Genomic DNA, 23,203 nt, shown 5'->3' with positions numbered 1-23,203 from the left:
ATTATAGAATGTTCTCTGCTGTGTAATGCAAAGAACACCGCAGAACACCCCTGAAGTTTGAGTATTTATGGAGATAAAAATTACCATAGATTTCAAAAGGCAAAAAGCTGGCTTGCCTCCTCCCACCCCAGCTCTTTCTAATTGACCAAAGAAACCACCCAGTGAACTTGGTGGACAGTAGGAAAGAATAGGGGAAACAAGAGAAAGAACACCAGAGCTTAACCATGCATAACAGGTGTAAGAGCTAACAAACTCATTGACTATTTATACACAGGCACTTATTGCAATTTAAAAAGCCACAAATGTTGGAAATGAACCTTTAATTGCCTTTTTAATCCTTGTGTATTTGTGTGTGCCATTTGGGTGATTTTTGTTATCAATATGATTTAAAGGAGCCAAACAACTATGTGATAATAAATGGCTTCATATGATCACCATACTTAAATATAAGACTTTTTTGGGGGCATTGATTTTTTTCAATATTAATGCCAAAATTTCAAATTTTTTACAAGGGTACGCCAACTTTTGAGCACTACTTGAACACTTAGGGTGTTATACTACTTTACATATATAATTAAACTATGCTATTTACTGCCTTTAGATCCAGTAACCAAATGTGCAGCCCAAATAGACACTTGTTTGCTGGTTAGGCACAGCTGATCCAGCTTTACCAAGCATCATCCACACACGGTCCTGTGGTGAGTTGTTCTTTGTTTCTAGTCAGATTCGTGGGTCTCTGTCCCTATCCTGTGCCTTGAGGCATCCTAACCAATTGCTTTTCCATTTTTCCGTCCTTGCGCAAACCAATCATCTGAATAGTAAATGCAAAAATTCAATCCTTATGCCCGGCTACGAATATGAACCCTATTGTGCTACCCACATCTACGTAATGAAAAATTATTCCAAAAGAAATAGTGCAAAAATAAAATATGGATGATATCTAGCCGCAGTGCACTCGGTAACCATAACATCAATATATCAAAAATAGTGCTACACTAGTACCATCATGATGAATGTGATCCTAAATAACATAAAATGTTCCACATACTTTAACGAACAAAATAACAGATTATATTGTATTATAACTAATAATATTACAATACAATATATTTCTGTGTATATAAATCAACCCATATGTATATGTTAAGTGCCAATGAGAAATGTCCCAATCTCACATAAAGTCCAAATATAAAGCTGATCGTGAGCTGTGAGATGTGCTTGAAACACCAAAACGTCACCTTCCTGTAGAAATATTCAGAATAAATTCCAGTGCCAAACAATCACCAGGTGAACTCTCACCTCAAAAATATGACCTGCCACCAAGTGTTCGGTCAACAGCGTTCTTTGGTCCCATCAACGGGACCTAAAATGATCCCTTCTCTCCAGTTAAGGCTCCAGTATTTATTAAATATCACAGTAATATATTGTATTGTAATATTATTTGCTCTAATATAATATAATATGTTATTTTGTTAAAGTATGTGGAACATTTTATGTTACTTAGGATCACATTCATCATGATGGTACTAGTGCAGCATTATTTTTGATATATTGATCTGAATTAATAGTAATCCTGGGGAGAATGTGATGTGAGCCAACAAGCATTAACAGGATACCGATTGTAAATTTTCTTAACTTATAAAAAAATATAACTTTATGTAAATTGTATTAATTGGTTAGTTTCTATTTGCAACACTATGGGAGAGGTGGGTAAAGGAAGGTGAGGGGGATTTATAAAAAGTGTTGCAAACACCCTTTAGAATTGCATTGGGCCTCTACATTGAAATTGTCGATTCCTAAGGTACACGAATCTGTTGATAGCTGGCACGGTGGTCATAGTGTCCATACTGGACACTCCTTGCTTAGTGAGCTCCCTCCCAGGCCACTGCGACGCTCGCAGTGTCAAACGCATGGTCAAGTAGCTTGGTTTTTTTTAATGGGTAGTGCCCGATGGGTAACTAAGACTAGTTCCCCATTAAGTTCATCTTGCTTCTGATTGACAGCGCATGGCAGTGGGTGGATCCATAGCTATTATTTAGTCCAATAAAAGCTTTCCAATGCACCCACTGTCAATCAAAAGTAAGGTGGACCTGATCAAGAACAAGCCTTTCAGTTTCCCACCCAACAGGTGCTGTAGCCATAGGGACTAGATTATTATTATTATACAGGATTTATAAGCGCTAAGTTTGCACAGCAATTTACAAAATTAAGGTAGACATTACTGGTACAATACAATTTGGTACAAGAGGAAACAGAGGTCCCTGCTCTTTAGAGCTTACAATCGAAGAGAAGGGTTGAGTGATAAAAAAGGTAATAGCTGTGTAGGGATGATCCCAATAAGGTCAACCTCACCTTTACCACAATTTACCGGCACAGACATGGCAAAATGTGAGCATCGGCATGCCTCTGTACACCAGTTCAGAGCTGATCTTAATTACCTCCAGATTTCGAATCTGCGAACTGATGGTAATTCTTTAAGAATCTGTCATTGCCAAGTGGATGCCGTAAGAACTATCTGATTGGAAGATTGTGTCAGTACTTATACCGAAACAGAAAAAGGCACAGGTAAGGCAAGATGACACTTGAGATTTGAAATTGCAGGGCTCTACTCGCACAGCTGCATCATTCATTTGTGGTCCATTGACACTTCTTCTAGCTCTCTCACTGAAAGCTTGCACCTCAGTATGTACAAGGAGTCTGCAGAAGCCTGACTTTGCACCTGAGATCTATTGATTGCAGTTGCAATTCTTTATGGGCTCCTTTACAAAGAAAAATAACAAATGCACATTTTTTTTTCCCTGCAATTATATGTGCATTTATTATTCTTTGTAAAAGGTGGACTTAGCCTTTAATGTTGCATGTGCTGGACACAGGTCCAATCTTTTTTCTTTGTGTTCGAAATAGAGAATGCTAGCTCAGCAAAAATAAATGGTTTAAGTCTATGACTTTCTTTGGTTCATTAAGCTGTTTCCAGCTTGTTTGCAATCATCACAGCAAAATATGGAAACTATTGGCTGTGTGCGTCAACATCTAGAGTAATGAGATAAGGGCTCAGGATACCAATCCCCCTCCGCCACCAACATACTATAAAGTACAGCACTGTATTATTTATTCCTGCCTCTGTCAATTCTGTTTTCAATCAGTCTGTTTAACACAGAAAACTGCTGGATCATAAACAGCCATAGCATAGCATCAATATCAGTGCTTTCAAAGTCCTTTCTGCCTTTGAAAGGGAAAATGGAGAGGCTGTCAGTTCCACACCTTCTACTTCCATAAATTTCAATAATAGTATAGCTTGTCGCTGTAGAAGTCTGTGTACAAGACTGTGGAATCTGGAACCTTGTTATAAATCTCAAATGCTGATAGAACCCTGTTTAACATCTCTTAAAAGACTAAAATCTCTACAGTGCATTGCCTCTGGTGTCTTCTTCTATCAAGCATTTCACAATTTTATCTCAAGTAATGCTTTGCCCAGAGTTAGTATTGCACAACACTGCATACTGTTGACGTATTATACAAATAACTTATAACCTACTTGTAGTAAAGTGTCGGCAGATTGAGGCACATGTTCACTCTTCTTATTTTTCTCTCCATCCACCAAGACTGCTTTGTTATTTACACACTTTATCATTATATATATATATATATATATATATATATATATATCTTCCCTACACTCAGTCATCCTTTAAAAAAATAAATAAATAAATAAATTATATATATATATATATATATATATATATATATATATATATATATATATATATACACACATATACATACACACACACATATACATACACACACACACACACACATATATATATATATATATATATATATATATGCACACACACACACACATACATATACACATATAGATATATATATACATACATATACACATACACACATACATATACACATACACACATACATACATACTATATAGAAATAAAGCATTATGGTCACTAGATGTAGATGTTTTTTATCATTTTTTTTAATAACAGACCCCATAGCATGTAGGTACTTTGACAATGCCGCTTGGGATTTCGGGACAGCAAAGACACTGTGCTGTTAGCCCAAAAAGGAAGTTTGGAACACACTGGCACATCAACAACAGGTATTGTTCTGTACTTGCAGCATTTTTCTTGTTCAATATTTTTATTGAAAATGATCACAGCTTACATGACAATAGCATTAGAGCAATAGATCATACAAAACTGACAGGATAATTAAAGGAAATGATTGGCACAGGGCAAATCAGTGCTGCCCAGACAGAGGATCAGGGGTCATGCAGCCTCAAAGGACAGTCAGAGGAGAATGAAAACTCCTCCTACAAGATTAACCAGTGCTCATATGGACACTGATAGACGTTACAAGACTGCTGATGATAAATGGCATTTAGCAGTTTATATTTACTAAAATAATTGCATTTCAATGTACTGTGGGAGACCGGATATAGTGAATGTAGGGTCATGGGTTTAGTAACACTTTAACGCTAAAGTAGGGCATAAAGGAAACCATTGAAAGAAAGGAGGACCATTAAAAAGGAAAGAAATCCTGGAGATGGGACACACCTCATCCTTCAGCAATGACAGAAGGCTTAGATTAGATTTAAGTTGATTAACTTCAAGGCATGACACCAGGGCAAAGTGGTCCAATAATTTAAATAAATTTGGTAGGATAAGACGGGGAGAAGTGACAAACAATAAACATCACCTCAAACAGACATAATTTATTGTGGGTGAAGGCTATTTCAATACTATTGATATTGGGTTAGCCCAGATTGACAAAACTAAAGGCTCTACAGCGAGTGCAAATATCAAAAAGGAGAGTGAACAGCCCTGTCTAGTACTCGGGGCAATTGGGAACCACTCAGAATAAAAGCCTGAATATTTAGCATATGCCTGAGGGTGAACATATAAAGATGCTGTTAATTGAAGAAAATTAGTGCTAAATCCCAATTTTTGTAATATATACTGTAGGTACACCCAAGAGACAGTGTCAAATGCTTTTTCGATTGGAGATGCATGGGTATCCAACATGTCTGAGGTAAATGTTGCACTCTTCTAACATTGTCACAAGCTTGTCACAGGATATAAAGCCCACATAATCTTTATGAATCAGGTTTCCAATGATAGGGTTAAGTCTGGAAGCTAAAATTTTGATATCCAACTTGAGCAATGAGATAGGCCTATAAATGGACCATACTGTAGTGTCTTCATTTGATCTGGGTATCATTGGGATGATACCAGTCAACGTGTCACAACCAAAAGAATGTTGGAGTAGCAAAGAATTAAAAGCACACATTAAGAAAGGGACTAGATCATCAGAAAACGTTTTATATTAGCGGCCGAAAAGTCCATCAGGGCCTGGATGTTTATGGAGTTTAAGGCATTAAATAGCCTTTAAAACCTCCTCGACTGATACAGATCACTCCAAAGACTCACACTGTGCATCTGGCAGTTTAGGCATAACCAAGTCACGGAACAAAGTCAGCATGGTCAACATGGAAATCAGACTTAACATATAATTGAGACTCATATAATTGAGCGAGCCACTTTCAAAATTCAGAGTACACCTTAACAGGATTACTCAAGTATAGAGTGGGGAAAGTAATTATTTGATCCCCTGCAGATTTTTAAGTTTGCCCACTTACAAAGAAATGAAGGATCTATAATTTTTATCATAGGTGTATTTTAAATGAGACAGAATATCAGCCAAAAATCCAGAAAAAAACACATGATACAAATGTTATAAATTGAGTTGCCGTTCTGTGAGTAAGTATTTGATCCTATACCAACCAACAATAATTCTGGCTCCCACAGACTGGCTATGTGCTCATGTGATACACAGATTAGTCCTGTTAATTTAAGAAGGTGCTCCTAACAACAACTCGTTATTTCTATAAAAGACACCTGTCCACAGAATCTCTTTCTTCCATTCAAACCTCACCACCATGGGCAAGATCAAACAGCTGTCAGAGGACATCAGGGACAAGATTGTAGACCTGCACAAGGCTAGAATGGGCTACAAGACCATCAGCAAGAAGCTTGGTGAGAAGAAGACAGCTGTTGGGGCAATTATTCGCAAATGGAAGAAATACAAAATAGCCATCAATTGCCCTTGGTCTGGAGCTCTATGCAAGATTTCACCTTATGGGGTAAGGATGATCATGAGAAAAGTGAGGGATTAGCTCAGAACTACACAGGAGTAGGTGAATGATCTCAAGGCAGTTGGGACCACGGTCAACAAACATACCACTGGTAATGAAATCATGCAGCGCCCTACTGTAGCGCAGTAGACACATGTACAAATCCATCTGAAGTTTGTCAATTAACATCTAAATTATTCAGAAAAGTATTGGGAGAAAGTGCTGTGGTCAGATGAGACCAAAATTGAGGTCCTTAGCATTAACTCGACTCGCTGTGTTTGGAGGAAGAAAAATGCTGACTATGATCATAAGAACACTATTCCCACAGTCAAGCACGGAGGTGGAAACATTATGCTTTGGGGCTGTTTCTCTGCTAAAGATACAGGCCAACTTTGCCGCATTGAGGGGCCAATGGATGGGGCCATGTACTGTAAAATCTTGGATGAGAACCTTCTTCCCTCAGCCAGAACACTGAAGATGGGTCGTGGATGGGTCTTCCAGCATGACAATCACCCAAAACACACTGCCAAGGCGACAAAGGAGTGGCTCAAGAAGAAGCACATTAAGGTCATGGAGTGGCCTAGCCAGTCTCCACACCTTAATCCTATAGAACATTTATGGAAGGAGCTGAAACTTCATTTGCTAAACGACAGCCAAGAAACCTTACGGATTTAGAGAAGGTGGACCAAAATCCCTCCTGATATGTGTGCAAACCTGATAACCATCTACAAGAAACCTCTTACCTCTGTACTCGCCAACAAGGGTTTATCCACCAAGTACTAAACCATGTTTTGCTTGGGGATCAAACACTTATTTTACTCACTGAACTGCAACTCAATTTATAACATTTGTAAAATATGTTTTTTCTGGATTTGTGGTTAATATTCTGGTCTCTATCATTTAAAACCACACTTATTATAAAAATTATAGCCCCTTCATTTCTTTGTAAGTGGGCAAACTTAAAATCTGCAGGGGATCAAATAATTATTTTCCCCACTGTGCATCCTTAGAAAGTTGGAGTCTGAAGGTTGAGGCTTGTGAATCTGGTCAAGTTGGCTGAGGCGAAGAGCCAAGAAGGTATCTGGCTTTGGTATATATAGTGCAGTGAGTCCTATGGATGGTCTTCTCAACCGACTCAGCCAACAATAAGTTCAGATCTGTTTTGTTTTTTTAAGAAGTTTATTTGGCTCTGTTGGGTACAAGTGAAATGGAAGAAAAAGATTATGGTAGTCTGCCTCAAACTGTTGTAACAGCAATTTTTTTATCCCGATTGAACTGTGAGGAGACCCGCATGCATGTTCCCCTAACAAGTTTATGTGCTTCCCATAAAAACTGAGGAAATATCAGGGGTAGTATTATGTAGAAGATAGTCATTTAAGTGAGTTGGATATCAAAGCAAAAAGTCTTATTAGTTAATTGAACTTCATTCATACACCAGGTCCGATCAGTAGATTGTGGTATCAAGGATGATATAGTAGTAATTACTGCACAATTATTGGACCACGGAATAGGTGGATTACGGGACCCCAACAGTATAGGGGAAGTTGCAACTGGGTTGAGAATATGGTCTGTCCTTGAGAAGGACTTATGGGGATGACAATAGAAAGTATAGTTCAGTTTTAGGGTTTTAGGTCACGGAGGATCAAGGTCTCTTTGCAGTGTGCCAGGATAACCTGAAGTAAATGGGAAAAGAAAGGATTGGGATTTTCATGGGGCTCATAGCAGGAGACTAGTGTTGTCTCAATATTTTGCAGTAGGTCAACCAGTACTTGCAGCATTAAGGGTCCATGCACACTAGGGGCATTAAAATGCCAGAACTTCTGGCAGAAAAAAAGAAATGTAAAAATGCTCATAGTGGCTCATATTGCACAAGGGTTTATGAGAGTTTAATGCCATTTGCTTTTATAACTGTTTTTCCCCCCAAAACATTCCCCTCATTTTTCAATGTACACTTGAAAACACCAAATGCTCCAAAACCCTGCATTTATGTGCATAATTTTTTCTGCCTGAAAGCTCCTCTCAAAAAATGCGAGTCTGAAGGGTTTTTTTTATCTGACTCTAAACGCTTCTCTGAAATGATTCGGAGAAGCCCACCACGCTCCTCAAGAGCTAACCGTTTATATTTCCAGAGCATCGTTTTTAGCCAGTTCCTTTTGTAGCTCCAGATGGATGTCAAATGACATCCTCCCAGAAAGCACATTCCGTGAGGACAGATCACTGTACTGGTCTGCTGCTGGTACCATGTGATTGCTGTGACCAATCCCAGGTAATCACAACAATACTTACTGGATGAATCACTTTTATTCAGTAAAATTCTTATAGCAATGAAATTTACTGCTATAAGCAATAATAATATGTAATAATAAAAAAATCCTGATCACTTCCCCAGAGTAGTACAATGTTAGTATGGTAACACTGTATTGCTCTGGTCAGTTTGTTAAAAAATAAAATAATTAAAAACCCAAAAAAAAGTTCTAAAACAAAACAATTTTTTTTTTTATATATATTTTTAAATTTTTTTTTTCTTTGTACTGTCACCGGTCAGTGTCCCTGATCACCACTACCCCAGTTATATGATGACACTGTACTGCCCTGGTGACGGTATGCAGAAATAAAAAAAAATTAAAAAAAAGTGAAACATTTCTTAATTTTCCAAAAATTAGGACAAAAAAAACAACAACTTCAAAAAAACTCACCATGCCCCTTACTAAATACCTTGGACTGTGTAATTTCCAAAAAGGGGTCATTTGGGGGATATTTGTACCATCCTGACATTTTCGGGCCTCAAGAAATGAGATAGGACGTCAGTACATCAAGATTGCTCAATTTTCAGATATATACCATAGTTTGTGGACTCTAACTTTCCTACAGGCTAAATGGTAAACACTGATTTGGTTTTTTTCACCAAAAAAATATAGTAGAATACATGTTGGCCTAAATTTAGGAAGAACAATTATTTATTTGCATAATTTTATTACAGGAACATAAAAACAAGGTTTTGTTTTTAAATGTGACAAACTCCTGCGCTCCTACCTAAAAAACTAATACCTGCCAACAAAGGTAAATCTGCTACATACAGTCATATACCCATAGACAACAAATATAAATGAAACACAAATGATGCAGCGCTACTACCATAAAAATTCTTCATACATAAATGAATAAGTGAAACAGTGCAAAATTGGTGACACAAATAATATAACACACAATATTAAATAGTGCCAAACAATCATGTGTGACAGGTGTCAATACGAGGTCCTAAAAGGACCAAATAACATAAATGGTGCCCCAAGTAATCCAATGGGAACAAATAGTGCTCCAAAACAAACAAGCAAGTCACAACAGGACTCAAGGTGCTAAAAAATCTCCCACCGGAACTAAAAATCAGTTCCCACCATATAACACAAAACACACGTGCAGAGTATTAAAGCGGTTAAAAAGACTCTATGACTTTGCCCATCAAGAGGTTTAATAACCCCTGCAGGCAGTTTAATTTGCCTAGTGATGAATTAGTCACATAGAAGTCTTGTAAAGCAAAGAAGGTCTTGTACATAGGACTCTGTTATGTTGGAAGGTATTGGGGCTGTCCTTGCAGGCCTCCTTCTGAAAATGCTAGATGCCTGGCTGGGTCTTCAAAATGTTTCAGCCACAGTCTGCAATAAGTATGCTGTAAATAAGTGTCAGAACTACTTAGTGTTATACTTGTTCAGCAACTTAAACAGCATTGAAGTCAAAGTATCAGAATGACAGCCAAGGAACAAGTATTTACAATGGAGCGTTTAGTAATAGCAGCCTCCATTACTCTCTCATGACCGTGTCACTTTAAGCCCAGCAAATTAAGGGTAGAAGGCCACACCAGCCATCCAGCTTTCATACTCTAACCTGCCCAGAAGAATGGAATCTGACTATCTGCCATAGGCAAAACTCACATTTTGGCTGAGGCCAATGCATAGAGCAGGGGTGTCCAATCTGCGGACCAGGACAGGTATGAATGTGGCCCAACCTAAAATCCTAAACTTACCTAAAAACGTTGACTTTATGGGGACTTTTTTGTAAAATGCATTTACACTTAGTGAACACCTGCGGGCAAAGAAAAATTTGACAGTGTCTCTTTACTGGATTTTTAGAAGTTATACGTTTTATCTTCCAAAAGAAAAACATCCCACTCTTCACAATCACGCCTTATTCATGTCATCAGTTTTCAGAAGTTTGTGAACAACTATTTTCAATGACGGAGCATACAAAGGGCAAAATTACAACCAAAATATCTGATGAGCACCTTGAGAATTCATTGAGAATTGCGACTACATCCATTGAACTAGATTTTGATGCGATAGCTTGTCAAAAACTGCTTCAAATATCTGGCTAGTTTTATGTTGCCTTCTTTTACTTTTATAATAAAATATAATAAAAAAAAAGAAGTTTTATTTCTCAGATAGGTACATTATCTAGATCAGTGATCGTTAACTTGTGATCTGCCTGACTTTTTCTACTTCTAAGCTATTCTTGTTAGTTTATTTATGTGTTGCCCGAGACAATTCCTCTTCTTCCAACGTGGCCCAGGAAACTCAAAAGGCTAGACACCCCTGGCATAGAGTCAGCCTAATGTTGCAATACAGGTCAGGGAAAAGTCATAGTTGCTACAAGAGAAACATTAATGCATGTGTTGCATGCAATTTAAAGTTTTACTTTACAGTCTATAAATTAATGTTATGAATGCGGTTCTTCAGTGCTCTTTCCTGGATATGATCACATGTACATCTACAAGTATGTATGCATTTAATGAGCTCAGCTCCAGGCAAGAGATTTCAAACACATATTAATTTGGTCTTCAGTTGAAAAGGGACAACTAAAGTGACAGACGCAGAAAAATACAGTAAGTGGGCTGATTAGTCTAGCTACTTCCTCATATCTGGAGGTGGTGGATGTTTACTCTTACCCAAATAAATTTAATGAAAGAGATAATGATCATGTTAAGACCTTGAAATAGATGCCATTAGTCAAAGAAAAGTTAATTATAACTTGAGAATTAAAAGCACTAACCTGATTCCCCTGAGCTAGCAAAGCTTTCAGGCGAGCTATTTCTGCTCGAAGCTCGCGGATTAGCTTGACATTAGCATCCTCATTAATGGTGGGCTTGTTGATAATGTTTTTGGCTCTGTTTGCATAGCGAAGTGTACTTAAGGTTTCTCCATAATTGATATCAGCAGGCGAAATAGCTGTGAAGAAAAGAAGTCAAAGACAAATTATTCAGCACCTTCAGCTCCAATGAACAAGAAGTTGGTTTAGAATTTGAAAGTCAAATCGCTTAGAGCGACTATGAAGAAGGCATATTTCAGCTCTCTGTTGCCCATTCTGGGAGGAAAAATAAAAAAAAAAAAGATACTGGTTAAAGCTGGACTCCAGGCAGATAGGCAGATATAAAAAACACAAATAGTTAAACATTAAATATATTTTTAAATGCAACAAGTCTAATCACCTTGATTTGTCCTGATATTAGCCTACAGCATTCATACTGGAGAGGGAGGCACAAGCAGACAATCAGATTCTGCTGTAAGCACACTTGCTGAAAGGGAACATGCTGACAGAAGAGAGCAGAGTGAGGACTCTACTTTGCTGTCCAATCCACAGGCTTAGGTTGTGTTCTACTCATAGTTGTGCTGCAGCAATAAGAGCCCATGAGTGTTATCTTGCAGGGGTGTCTGGGTCACATGGTCGGCTGGACAGAATTCCTTTTGTACTTAAAGTGGAACTAGACCCTCCTTTACTTTACAGCCAAGGACGCTGCCATCTTAGCCTCTATCTGTTCTGCAGTTTCCATGGTGCTGCACATTTGACCAGTTATGACACCAGCCATTTGATGGCTTGACAGTTTGGTTGAAAGCCCAAGCCACTGTGACACTTATCATTCATAGCCTGCCTTGAATGTAATTGCTTTGTCAAAGTTAAATTGATTGGGAAAGGAAGTCACACAGCACAGGAGGAGGTGTATGGCAGCCTCAGCCCAAGCCCCAACCTGGCCACGCTCCCCACACAGGGTGGGGGGCTGGGGTACTGTGATCAGGTTAGAGCCCGGGCTGAGGCTGTCATATACCTTCTCACAGGGTTTTGCTTTTATGTGCAACTTTTAGGACTTCCTTTCCCAACTGTATGTTTTGAGCTGTAAAGAGCTCTGTCCTTGGCACTCCTAGCAATTTGTCATGCAAGAGGACCTGGTGGATCCTTGAGCGGCACCTGTCATTTTTGTTGCGAGTTAAAATGGTTTAGTTCTGCTTTTCAGGCCAGTTTATGCTAGGAATCGCACAGGAACATGCTGAGTGTTCCTGTGCGATTCACATGCACTTCAGTTTGAGCACATTCATTTTTAATAGGCTCAAATTGCACTGGATCACACCAGAAGTAGTACATGCAATACCTTTGGAGACTCACTGCAAAAGAACTTAAGTATCATGCGATCTGGTACAGGCAAACACTTTGTGTTTGCGATCTGTGTTTGGGGTGTTAACTTAAAATTGTCACATGCAACTGTGGAGTGTTTTGAACGCGGTGCAGGAAATTTGCAGGGAACGTGGGTTTCCTGCACCACGTTCTGATGTGAACAGGACTTAAGACAGCTCTCATACAAGTTTTTAGGGGTATTTAGCTGCTTACATAGAATTTGGCTTTAGGAAAGAACAGCAGCTTATCATGCAACTGGAAACCCTTAGGGTGGTATGAGATTGGGGTAAATCTTTTACCATGAATGGCAAGTGAGGAAGGATATGTGTAACCTTGTTCATATTGCAGAAACATTTCTCCTGACTCATGAAGCGATGCAATCACTCTCTTTTCTCTATAAAGGCTACGAGCATTGCTCAACCCAACTGGAAATTTCCAAAGGGTTCAAAGCGTTCTGTTGATGTGCATGTGTCACTGTTACATTGTCTTTAAAGGTAAAAATTAAAGGATTATATTCCTCACTCTATCTTTACTGCTAAGTGTGGGTTAGGAGTTGCAACGCCTAAAAACAACAATGGCAACTTTCAATTGTTGTCTTGGATAGTTTAAATAATTGATCTGAGTGGAAGATAAATAACCCAAATGCCCTTGTTTTCAATCAAACTTTTTTATTTTTTTATTTTATTTTTTACAGATTATATTCTTTTATTACATACTTTTTGCTATGAAGAGAGAAAAGAGGGAGGTGGGGGGATAGTGAGAGGGAGAGATCATGGTGAACTGATTAGGAACCTCATTGATTGGTTCCTGATCACTAGTTTGAGACCTGTACCATCAGAAAAAATAATAAATGTGCAACTTGAAGCCTGGACTACGAGGTGGTAAACAAAGGGTCTTTGTCAGCAGACTTTAAAAAAAGATAGAGATGCGAAAGGTGCCTAAGCTTTAACTGCTGGCTGGAAAAATTAAAAGCAACATATTAATATAATTCACTGAATACAAATATTTTTAAAAAATGTGTTTTTTTTTTCACATCCTGATCAAAATAAATACGTTATGCACAAATCTACTGCACATCCCCTTAAATTTCAGTCTTCATTTGCTAATTAACAAAAGTGGATGTTGGCTAATATGTCTGCATTGGTGCATCTGTAGTAAATATTCCCTCCATGTTGCACTGTTGCTTGTTATAAATTAACAGAGCAGCTCACCCCTTCCTCTGTTCAGATCCCACTGGTCTGCAGATGCCTGTCATTCACCCCGATGCTTTTCTGAAGGGCTGGGAATTGCACTTTCAGAATGTTGTGGATAGCGGTTTGTGGCTTCCACATATGTTCCAAATGCATGCAACAAACCGTATCACTTAACTAATTTGCAAAAACATTTTTTTTTTTTTACCCTGTAGTCATTTACTGTCCATTTTTCTGGCTATAATCTGATTTGCAAAAGGTAAGGAGGTACATTTAAATTGAAAACGTATACTGTATGCACAATTATTAGGCAAGTTGTATTTTTCAGGATTAATTTCATTATTGAACAACTACAGTGCTCTCAGTCAATCAAAAAAATGTTAATAAACCTCAAACCTGAAAACTTAAAGGAAAAGTGAGGTTTTGGCTTTCATAGGAGACTAGCTATGTGTGCACAATTATTGGGCAGAACTATTATGCAACTAAATGAAAATTTTCCCAACTCACTTGTTTATTTTCATCTGTTAAAGTGAGAAAAATAAACAAACAACTCAATATTCAGAATGTACAAATAAATGTTTCTGATACGTAAAAAAAGAAAACAAAAATATTCGTGACTAATATAGCCACCCTTCTTTTCAATAACAGTCATAAGGCTTCCAATCATGGAGTCTGCTGGTTTCTTGATCGGTTGACAATCAACTCTTTGTGCAGCAGCAACCACAGCCTCCCAGACACTGTTCAGAGAGCTGTACTGTTTTCCTTCACAATAAATCTCCTGTTTAAGAAGGGCCTACAAGTTCTAATAAGGGCTTAGGTCAGGTGAGGAAGGAGGCCATGTCATTATTACTTTAAGGCCTTTACTGGCTAGCCACACAGTGGAATACGTTGGTGCATGCAATGGAGCATTGTCCTGTATAAATATCATTGTCTTCTTGAAAGAATGCAGACTTTTTTCTGTACCAATGCTTGAAGAAAGTGTCTTCTAAAAACTGGCAGTAGCTTTGGAAGTTGACTTTGAGTCCATCTTCAATCTGAAAAGGTTCAGCTAGCTCATCTTTAATATTACCAGCCTGTAACAGTACCCAACCTCTACCTTGCCGGCGTCTCAGTCGAAGTAGAGCTCTGTGCCCAGTTCTGATCCAGCCACAGGCCCATCCATCTGGTCCATCAAGAGTTACGCTTATCTCAGCAGTCCATAAAACTTTTGAAAAATTTGTCTTCAGATATTTCTTGGCCCAGTCTTGATGTTTCAACTTATGTGTCTTGTTCAGTGGTGGCCGGGTTTCAGCCTTCCTTACTTTAGCCATGTCTCTGAGGACTGAACACCTTATATTCCAGAACTACAACCTACCTGGAGTGCCCAGAAGTACGACAGCACTGGAGGATAATGGGCTCCTGGTAGCTTCACATTTCATTCTTCTCAAATCTTTGGCAGGTAATGTGCCTTTTTTTCTCAACATATTTTTTTGTGACCCTGTTGACTGTTTGCAACAAAACGTTTGAGGGTTCTGTGATCAAGCCCCAATATCTTAGCAATTTCAAGAGTGCTGCATCCATCTGAAAGACTTTTTACACTTATTGATTTTTCAGAGTCAGTTAAATCTCTTTTATGGCCCATTTTGCTTGAGGAAAAGAAGCTGCCTAATAATTATGCACACCTTGATATAGGGTGTTAATCTCCTTAGACCGCACGCTCCCTCATTACACAAACACACATCACCTGATATGCTTAAATCCAATAAGCATTCAGGTTTATACAGCTTGGAGATGGACAATATGCATAAAAATTATTTGGTCAAAATACTCACTTGTCTAATTGTGCATACAGTATACCCTGGAAGAAGTGCATAAAAGGAGGCAGGCAGGAAAAGGCAAAGGATTATTCGCCAGCATTACTTGTGGTCTCCCTGCAGCTGATCTTTTCCTCAGTATTGACTTATTATGTTCTGCACTGTGTCTATGTGTGGTGGTGTCCATCTTGGTGTAGGCAGAGCTTTGCTTGCTCACATCAGAGCCTCCAGCAAGGAGAACAGTGAGCAGCACAATCGTAACATTATCAAATCTCACTCCAAATCTCCTGAGACCAGAAGTGAATGGCAGCAGTGCCAAAGACCTCACACTGCTGATATACAGCCATACGGAGTGCCTAGGCACACACATACCAGAAAGCGCACTGCTATTCGTCTTGAGGAATTTCAGACAAGAAATATGACTTTCAGGGAATTTCTTTGGTACAAGTAACACTTCTAGATGTTGTCCAAAACTGCAAAAATTTATTGCTACAGAAAAAAGGTGGCCAATTGCAATCAGGACGTTGACTCATTGGGGGTTGATTTACTAATACTGGAGAGTGCTAAATCTGGCGGGCACGTTAGCCACTCAGCTTCTAACTTCAGCTTATTCAATTAAACTTTGATAAAAAAAAAAAACAGGAAGCCGATTGGTTTCTATCCAGAGCTGCTTCAGATTTTGCACTCTGCTCTCCACCCGCAGGAGAGGTCTCACTGTGGGGGCATACACGCATCTGAGGAATCTCTCCTGCGGGTGAAGAGCAGAGCTGAAGATATCCCATATTGCCTGATTCAGTTTTGGTCACAGTGAGTCAGCGTCCTGAGTGCAATTGGCCTCCATTTTTCTGTAGCATATTGAAGCCTGACAAGCTGTTTTGTACATTCTCCACCGGCTCATTACACGTCATGTTGTCAGATATCAGTGATAGAAGCATTTGAGCGGTACTTATATTTTGGTCTACATTTAAATCTTCATTGCTTGAATTCAGTTCTGCTTTGACACAATTTTAATAGGTAATAAATAACACTCAACTTTGCGTGCCTATTTTACAGATTTAAAATTGAACTCCAGTTAAATACAAAAATACATTTTAATCCAGTTATGTATTCATTTAAATCATTAAACATATTTTCAAAGTAGAAATATAGGCAAAACTTTTTTTTTTTTTTTTTGGATAGAGCAAGGGAGGGTTTTAACCCCACTAAGAAAAAATTCCATCTGTGTCCCATTTGGGAGATTTACCTTCACTTCCTGTCTGATAGCCAAAACAGGAAGTGGCCCCCCCAGGTCACCAGAACTAGTATCCCTGTTGGAAGATTTCCCCTTTTCAGGGGACAACCCAAAATTTGGGATTTTCTTTTACTTTCACCTTCAAGGATAACGGTAAACAGGACAAACAGGAGAGGGTGAATCTCCTTAATGGGTACATAGACAGCAATAAAAACCTAATAGGTTAAAACACCTATCTCCACACTGTCCAAAATCCAAATAAAAAAAATATATATGTTCCCCTTATACTTTAAATACTGCTAATAAAAAGTACCTAGAAACTTACTATTACCCCCCCCCCCCATATCTAGCAGAACAAAGATTAAAACTGGCTATACAAGCATAGATTTCTTTGGTTCCGTCTGCGAGAATGAATCTCCCACTGCAGGCTATTGTATACTGACAGCTGCAGCCACCAGCTGTCAGAATGCCCGCACAGTGCCTGCCTCTGATTGGACATAGCAATATTCACCACCCAGTTCCTTCAGGAAAGGTTCAATCAACTTTTGTTGAGCTGCATGGTGCCAACAGGGGTACCTACAGCGTGAATTTTGAAATCTGATCTGGCGTTTGACACTTGCGCTGTCACGTGGCAGCCTTATCAGAAAAATGGTGTCACTCTGTCTGGAGTAGAGCAATTATATACGGAAGCATGGATATAATCACAGAAATAAGAATTACCAAAAAGAAAAGGAAAATATTCTACATGGATACAATGGGGTTGATTTATTAAAACTGGAGTGTTCAAAATCTGGTGCAGCTCTGCATAGAAACCAGTCAGCTTTCAGGTTTTCAGATTTTGCACTCTCCAATTTTGGTGAAACAGCACCAATAACTACTATAGCCCCACTATAGATCTATGGGGGGGGGGGGGGAGGGTTGGATCAAAGCTATCCTTTAATTAGCCATTTTCATCTGAATGTTTTCTGCATCTTTAAGTAGAAAAATACAGAGTGGCACAGTACATCTGAGCATATAAAGCAGTGATTAAAAAATACAGGAGTACTAAAAGCTTACTGGCAATCATTATAGTTTTAGCGTTTCCTCCCAGGCTATCTTTTAACAGCCAAGTCAGAACAGAATCCCGGTAAGGCACGAACACTTGCTTTTTCTTCGCAAGATGGTTGGTTGCATCCTGAGATAAATCAGCTGAGAATGAAGAAGAAAAGGCGAAAATCATTTTAAGGAATAGGCTTCACTTTTCCCTCCAGGATATTCTCTGCATTTTTACAGTCATAAAGTCGACAACATAATTTAAACTTTTAAATGGACCACAGCAAGGTATATTATATGTCAAAGCTGCAAAACACTAACAGTGAAATGGAAACTGTGGGAGGCAATGTCAGCATGAAAGGGTACCTGTTGTGGCTCACAATGTTGACTATCCTGTTTTACACCCTTTTGCCCCCCCCCCCCCCTCCACTGCCCTAAAGACATATGTTGACTAAACAGGGACCTGGCCTGGATAACCTACTGTTTTAGGCTCCCTCAGGTAGTATATCACCTGACTAATTCATAAAAAGAGTGGTCATAACTGAAGGGAGACCAAAAACAGAAAATGTCAAACCACTGCTAAATATGCTAGCATGAAGGATCCAATATAAACACCAAATTATTTTTATCAAGATATAATTAACTCATATCAATGAAATCAAGAACATATTTTATGGGCTCATTCACACGGGCAAAAAAAACAAAAAAAAAAAAAAAAAAAAAAACGGCAGATAAATGTTTTGTGCACATCTAAGCACAGCATTTTAGTAATCAATGACCTAATACACACAATTCTGTCTACATACAAAAGTGTGCACTGTGTTTAGCCATTCACAAAAAAGTAGGACACAGCTGCAGATTTTTCACGCATAGTTCTGCAGATTTTACTCATGTATGCACAAAAACGGAAGTGCTTTAGCTATGTATTTTACACAGGATCTTTCTTTCATGCAAAAAATGTGCGTCTAAACGCATTTTTTTTTTTTACTGTGTGAATGAGCGCTAGCCCTGCAAGCAAGAATTTTTCTTTAATGCAGAAATATATATCTAAAACGCACCATTTTTTTCTGCCATTGTGAATAACCCCTATATGTTATAACAGGGTCCCACACATGGCATGGTGGGTTATGTTTTAAAAGGATACCACTGGTATGCTTTCATCTATATTTGTGTATGTAATAAAAGGGACATTTTTTACTTTATGGCTGTGAGTTAAAGGACAAGTTCACCTTTATATAAAAAAATAAATAAATGCAAACTAATGGCCACTACTCCATACTCATGCTACCAGACACCTCTGTGTCCTTTGGTACTGTTGACCATCCCCTCAAAAAACTCAACTCTCTGGGCCTTCAAGACTCTGCTCTCTCCTGGTTCTCCTCCTACCTATCACAGCGCTCTTTCAGTGTTATCTACAACTCTGTCTCCTCCTCTCCACTTCCTCTTTCTGTAGGGGTCCCTGAAGGTTTTGTCCTTGGCACTCTCCTCTTCTCCATCTACACCTCCTCCCTTGGTCACTTGATAAATCTCTGATGGCTTCCAGTACCATATCTATGTTGATGACACCCCAATATATCTCTCTACTCCCAACCTCTTTCCTTCAGTCTCCTCTCGCATTAACTTATTAACTGACATATCAGCATGGATGTTGCACCACTTCCTCAAACTCATTCTTTGTAAAACTGAGCTTGTGTTATTGCCTCCAGCCTGTGCTCTCTCCCCTGACTTCTCCAGGATAAACAATACAACTATCATGCCTCCCCTCATGCCAGGGTGCTAGGTGTAATCCTGGACTCTGACCTGTCCTTTCAACCCCAAATTTAATCGCTGTCCAAATCTTGTAGACTTCACCTCTGTAAAATCTCCAAAATACACCCCTTTTTAACAGTTGAAACCACTAAGCAACTTATTCACTTCCTTGTTATCTCTCAACTTGACTACTGTAACTCCCTCCTCATAGGCCTACCTCTTCGCAGGCTATTCCCTCTTCAGTCTATCATGAATGTTGCTGCCAGACTCATCCACCTTACCAACCATTCAGTGTCTGCCACCCCTCTTTACTCATCCCTCCACTGGCTTCTCAATGCCCAAAGGTTAATATTCAAAACATTGACAGGACTTCTCCAGAGCCTATCCCATCCTCTGGAACTCCCTTCTCCAATCTGTCTGGGCCATCTCCTACTCTGTGCACATTTAGGTGATCCCTGAAAACGTATCTCTTCAGGGAAGCCTATCCAGCTTTCAGGCAATAAATAAATCTTTTAAATTTCTCCCACGAGTTCATCCCCCACAATTATTACCTTTTGTTGCACCAGCCACTCCCAATTAGATTGTAAGCTTCCAGGAACAGGGTCCACCTAACTATCCTGTTTTGAATTTGTATTTTTGCTGTATGGTCTCCCTTTATGTTGTAAAGTGCTTCGTAAACTGTATATAAACCCTGTATAATAATAATAATCTTTTTGCAGATAAACAAGGTGAACTTCTTTAATTATCTTTTGATAAAAGTAATTTTGTGTTTACATTGGATCCTCCATGGTAGTTCTTTTAGCGGTGGTTTGGTCTGTATAATTTTGAGTCACCGGGGATTCTGGAATATTAAATTAAAACATTTTAAAAAAGAAAGGTTTGAAGGCCCTTCCAGTTATTCTTGATTGTGTGAAGTGAAGAACAGTGTTTTCATAGAAACCCGGAGCACAAACACCATGTAACCAAAGCCTTGGTAGTGGTCAGGTGACTTACCGCTGGAGGAAGCTCAGTATCTTCAGAGCAGGTATTAAATAACTATATTTAGTGGGGAGGCTTACGGGGAGGGAGATGTAAATGGGTTAAATTGGGTACACACGTTTTTTTTTTCTTCATTCAGTCAGTGGGGTTGGGGGCAGCAGGTGTGTGGTGTATGCTGACCATATTTCATTTTACACCCTAAATATGGATGTAACATGAAATATGATCACAATTGTGACTGTGACTTTAAGAATATAAAACATAGCAGCATACCTAAGGCAGAAATTACATTTCCCAGAGTTACAAGAGATTTATTAATGTTTCCTCCTTCTTTAAGTCGCACGCCAGTTGCGCCGGTAGCATCAGCTCTCTCACTTCCAGCCAGATCCACTAAATGAATCTTGCTTACTGTCTCACAAGGCATTTCAGCATCAAATTTAGCCTGGTGGAAAGCAACAAATTAGACAAATTAAAATAACTGGTTGGCATAGAACTACCAGTGCGGAAAGTGACACAAGTGGTAAATTACAAGACAATAACTTACGTTTGAGGGGAATTTCACTTGATTAAATTACCATATCCTGCAGGCTTCGCTAACTGTCATATGTACAAACTATAACTTAAGCTGCGCCTATAATTAGAGAAGAAATTGTGTACTGCAAATGGAAAGGATAGGAATCATGAGTGCTGCCCATCCCTTCTATCTTTTAAATTGAATTCCAGCTAAATCCTAACTAGGCTTAAAAATGCTACCTCCCCTCTCCTAACACCTATGGTGACTTACCTGTGTAATAAAATATGTATGTTACTTACCTATTTTCAGCCAGCTCCAGTCCAGTCACATGAGTCAGCTCCCATGTCAGCAAACGACTGCTGAAGGGGAGAGGAGGGAGCATTGAAATCGCTGCACCATGGGAGCCTATGGGTGATGTCGCTGCTCTCAGGCATTCCCAGCAATTGTTGAGCGCCGTCTCCTCTCCTCTGCAGCTACTGCTGGCTGACACAGGAGAGATCACATGACTGGACCGAAGCAGGAACATGGCTGTACAGCCATGCATCCGAGGATGGTTTAGAGATACACGCGGATTAGGAATAATTTACAGTTGTTTATGGGCCAATCAGTCCCAATTTCAGAATGGAAAGCCACCAGCTGAACCTGGAAGCGCTGGCAGCTTCCCAATGACATCACCAAAGAAGATAGTGGTGTGGGACCAAACAGGGGGCAGAAAAGAAGTGGCTCTCAGCAGGACAACACTGGATTCACTACGCGGGTAAGTACCTCAAAAGTTCCAGATCGGCAACCAGGTAAGCAAGGGTGGAAAAAAAAAAATGGGGTGGGGTGGAGATCTACTTTAAACTTAGTAAACATTGTCCCTTGTGTTTTACTAAAGTGGACACTTGTAACAATTAGAGGCAGATGTTCTATATTGCTTTTACAGTTGTCACTGGAACAGGTGTTCCAAGTGGAAGACCTAGGTCCCTGTTGCCCAACCTGTATCCCTTTGACACTTTTTGTGCAGCCCTTGAGGACCCTACATACATTAATCTGTGTTTCCTATTGCCCTGTAAATAGCAGTGATCTCTAGCAGTCTCATATAATGTGTCTCCAGTCTTTAAACACTTTCTGAGGCATGTCCCCAGTTTCCAACAACTATTATAGTGTGCTCACAATCTCCAACAAAACTTATAGCACATGTTGGTATTCTCTAGCATGGCTGCAAACCATTGGGAAGCCACTGGCTGAACTTAGAAGAGCCGGCAGCTTTCCGATGATGTCACCGAAGATGGCAGTGCAGGACCGACAGGGGGACAGAAAAGGAGCAGATCTCAGCATGACAATGCTGGTACCAGTGGGTGAGTGAGATATGCAGGACCCGCAAGCAGGTAAGCAGGGGTAAACAAAAAAAAAAAAAAAAAAAAAAAAAAAAAAGGGGGGGGGGGGGGTGGGGAAATCCACTTAAAGTTTGGTAAACATTGTCCCTGGTGATTTATTGACCTGGACACCTATAACAATCAGAGGCATATGTTATCTATTTCTCTTATACAGTTGTCACTGGAATAGGTCCTTGTTCCAACCCATGGCCTTTTGATACTTTTAGTGCAGCCCCCGAGCACCCTACATATGTTAATCTGTGTTTCCTATTACTCTGTAAATAGCAGTGATCTCTAGCAATCTCATATAATGTGTCTCAGGTCTTTAAACACTTTCAGAGGCACGTTCCGAGTTTCCAAAAATAGCGTGTTCCCAGTCTCCAACAAATCCTATAGCATGCTGGTATTCTCTAACCATCCCTTGTCACATGGCTGCAGTCTCATGGCGTTCTGTAATGTTACGTTCTTTAATATTATGTGTGGCCCTTTGGGGGCTGCACTTGAAGCCCCCTATATCAAGAAAGGTGACCACCATTCACCTAGATTTTGTACCTCTTGTTCTGGAGACAAAAATAATAGTTTCCAGAAACACAGAAACCAATAAAAGCATGACAGGGGGCCAAACTCTTGCTTAAAAGGGTTGTTATGATGAACTGCATTGGGTAAATTTTCAGGTAGCTATAAATAAAACAATTCATGTATTTATTATTAGAACATAATCAAATATATTGCTAAATGCAACTAACATGCCGCAGCACTCAGA

General features: G+C 39.2%; 1 protein-coding gene across 2 annotated transcripts in view; it reads right to left on the bottom strand.

The window, feature by feature from the left end:
• Window positions 1–23,203, bottom strand: part of KIF16B (kinesin family member 16B) — a 273,891-nt gene that overhangs the window by 175,687 nt on the left and 75,001 nt on the right. For both annotated transcript variants that reach the window (XM_089691598.1, XM_089692251.1), the window contains exons 8-10: window positions 20,842–21,010; window positions 17,866–17,997; window positions 11,201–11,376 (exon numbers count right to left, since the gene is read on the bottom strand). In XM_089691598.1, the coding sequence (XP_089547724.1) occupies window positions 11,201–11,376; window positions 17,866–17,997; window positions 20,842–21,010 (477 nt within the window). The remainder of the gene's footprint in view (window positions 1–11,200; window positions 11,377–17,865; window positions 17,998–20,841; window positions 21,011–23,203) is intronic.

The sequence above is a fragment of the Staurois parvus genome, unplaced genomic scaffold, assembly GCF_062004578.1.
Source record: "Staurois parvus isolate SC_StPar_1 unplaced genomic scaffold, SC_StPar_1.0 ptg000001l, whole genome shotgun sequence".
NCBI lineage: Eukaryota > Metazoa > Chordata > Amphibia > Anura > Ranidae > Staurois > Staurois parvus.
The sequence above is the reverse complement of the archived record's forward strand: the minus strand, read 5'-3'. Positions and strand labels throughout refer to the sequence as shown.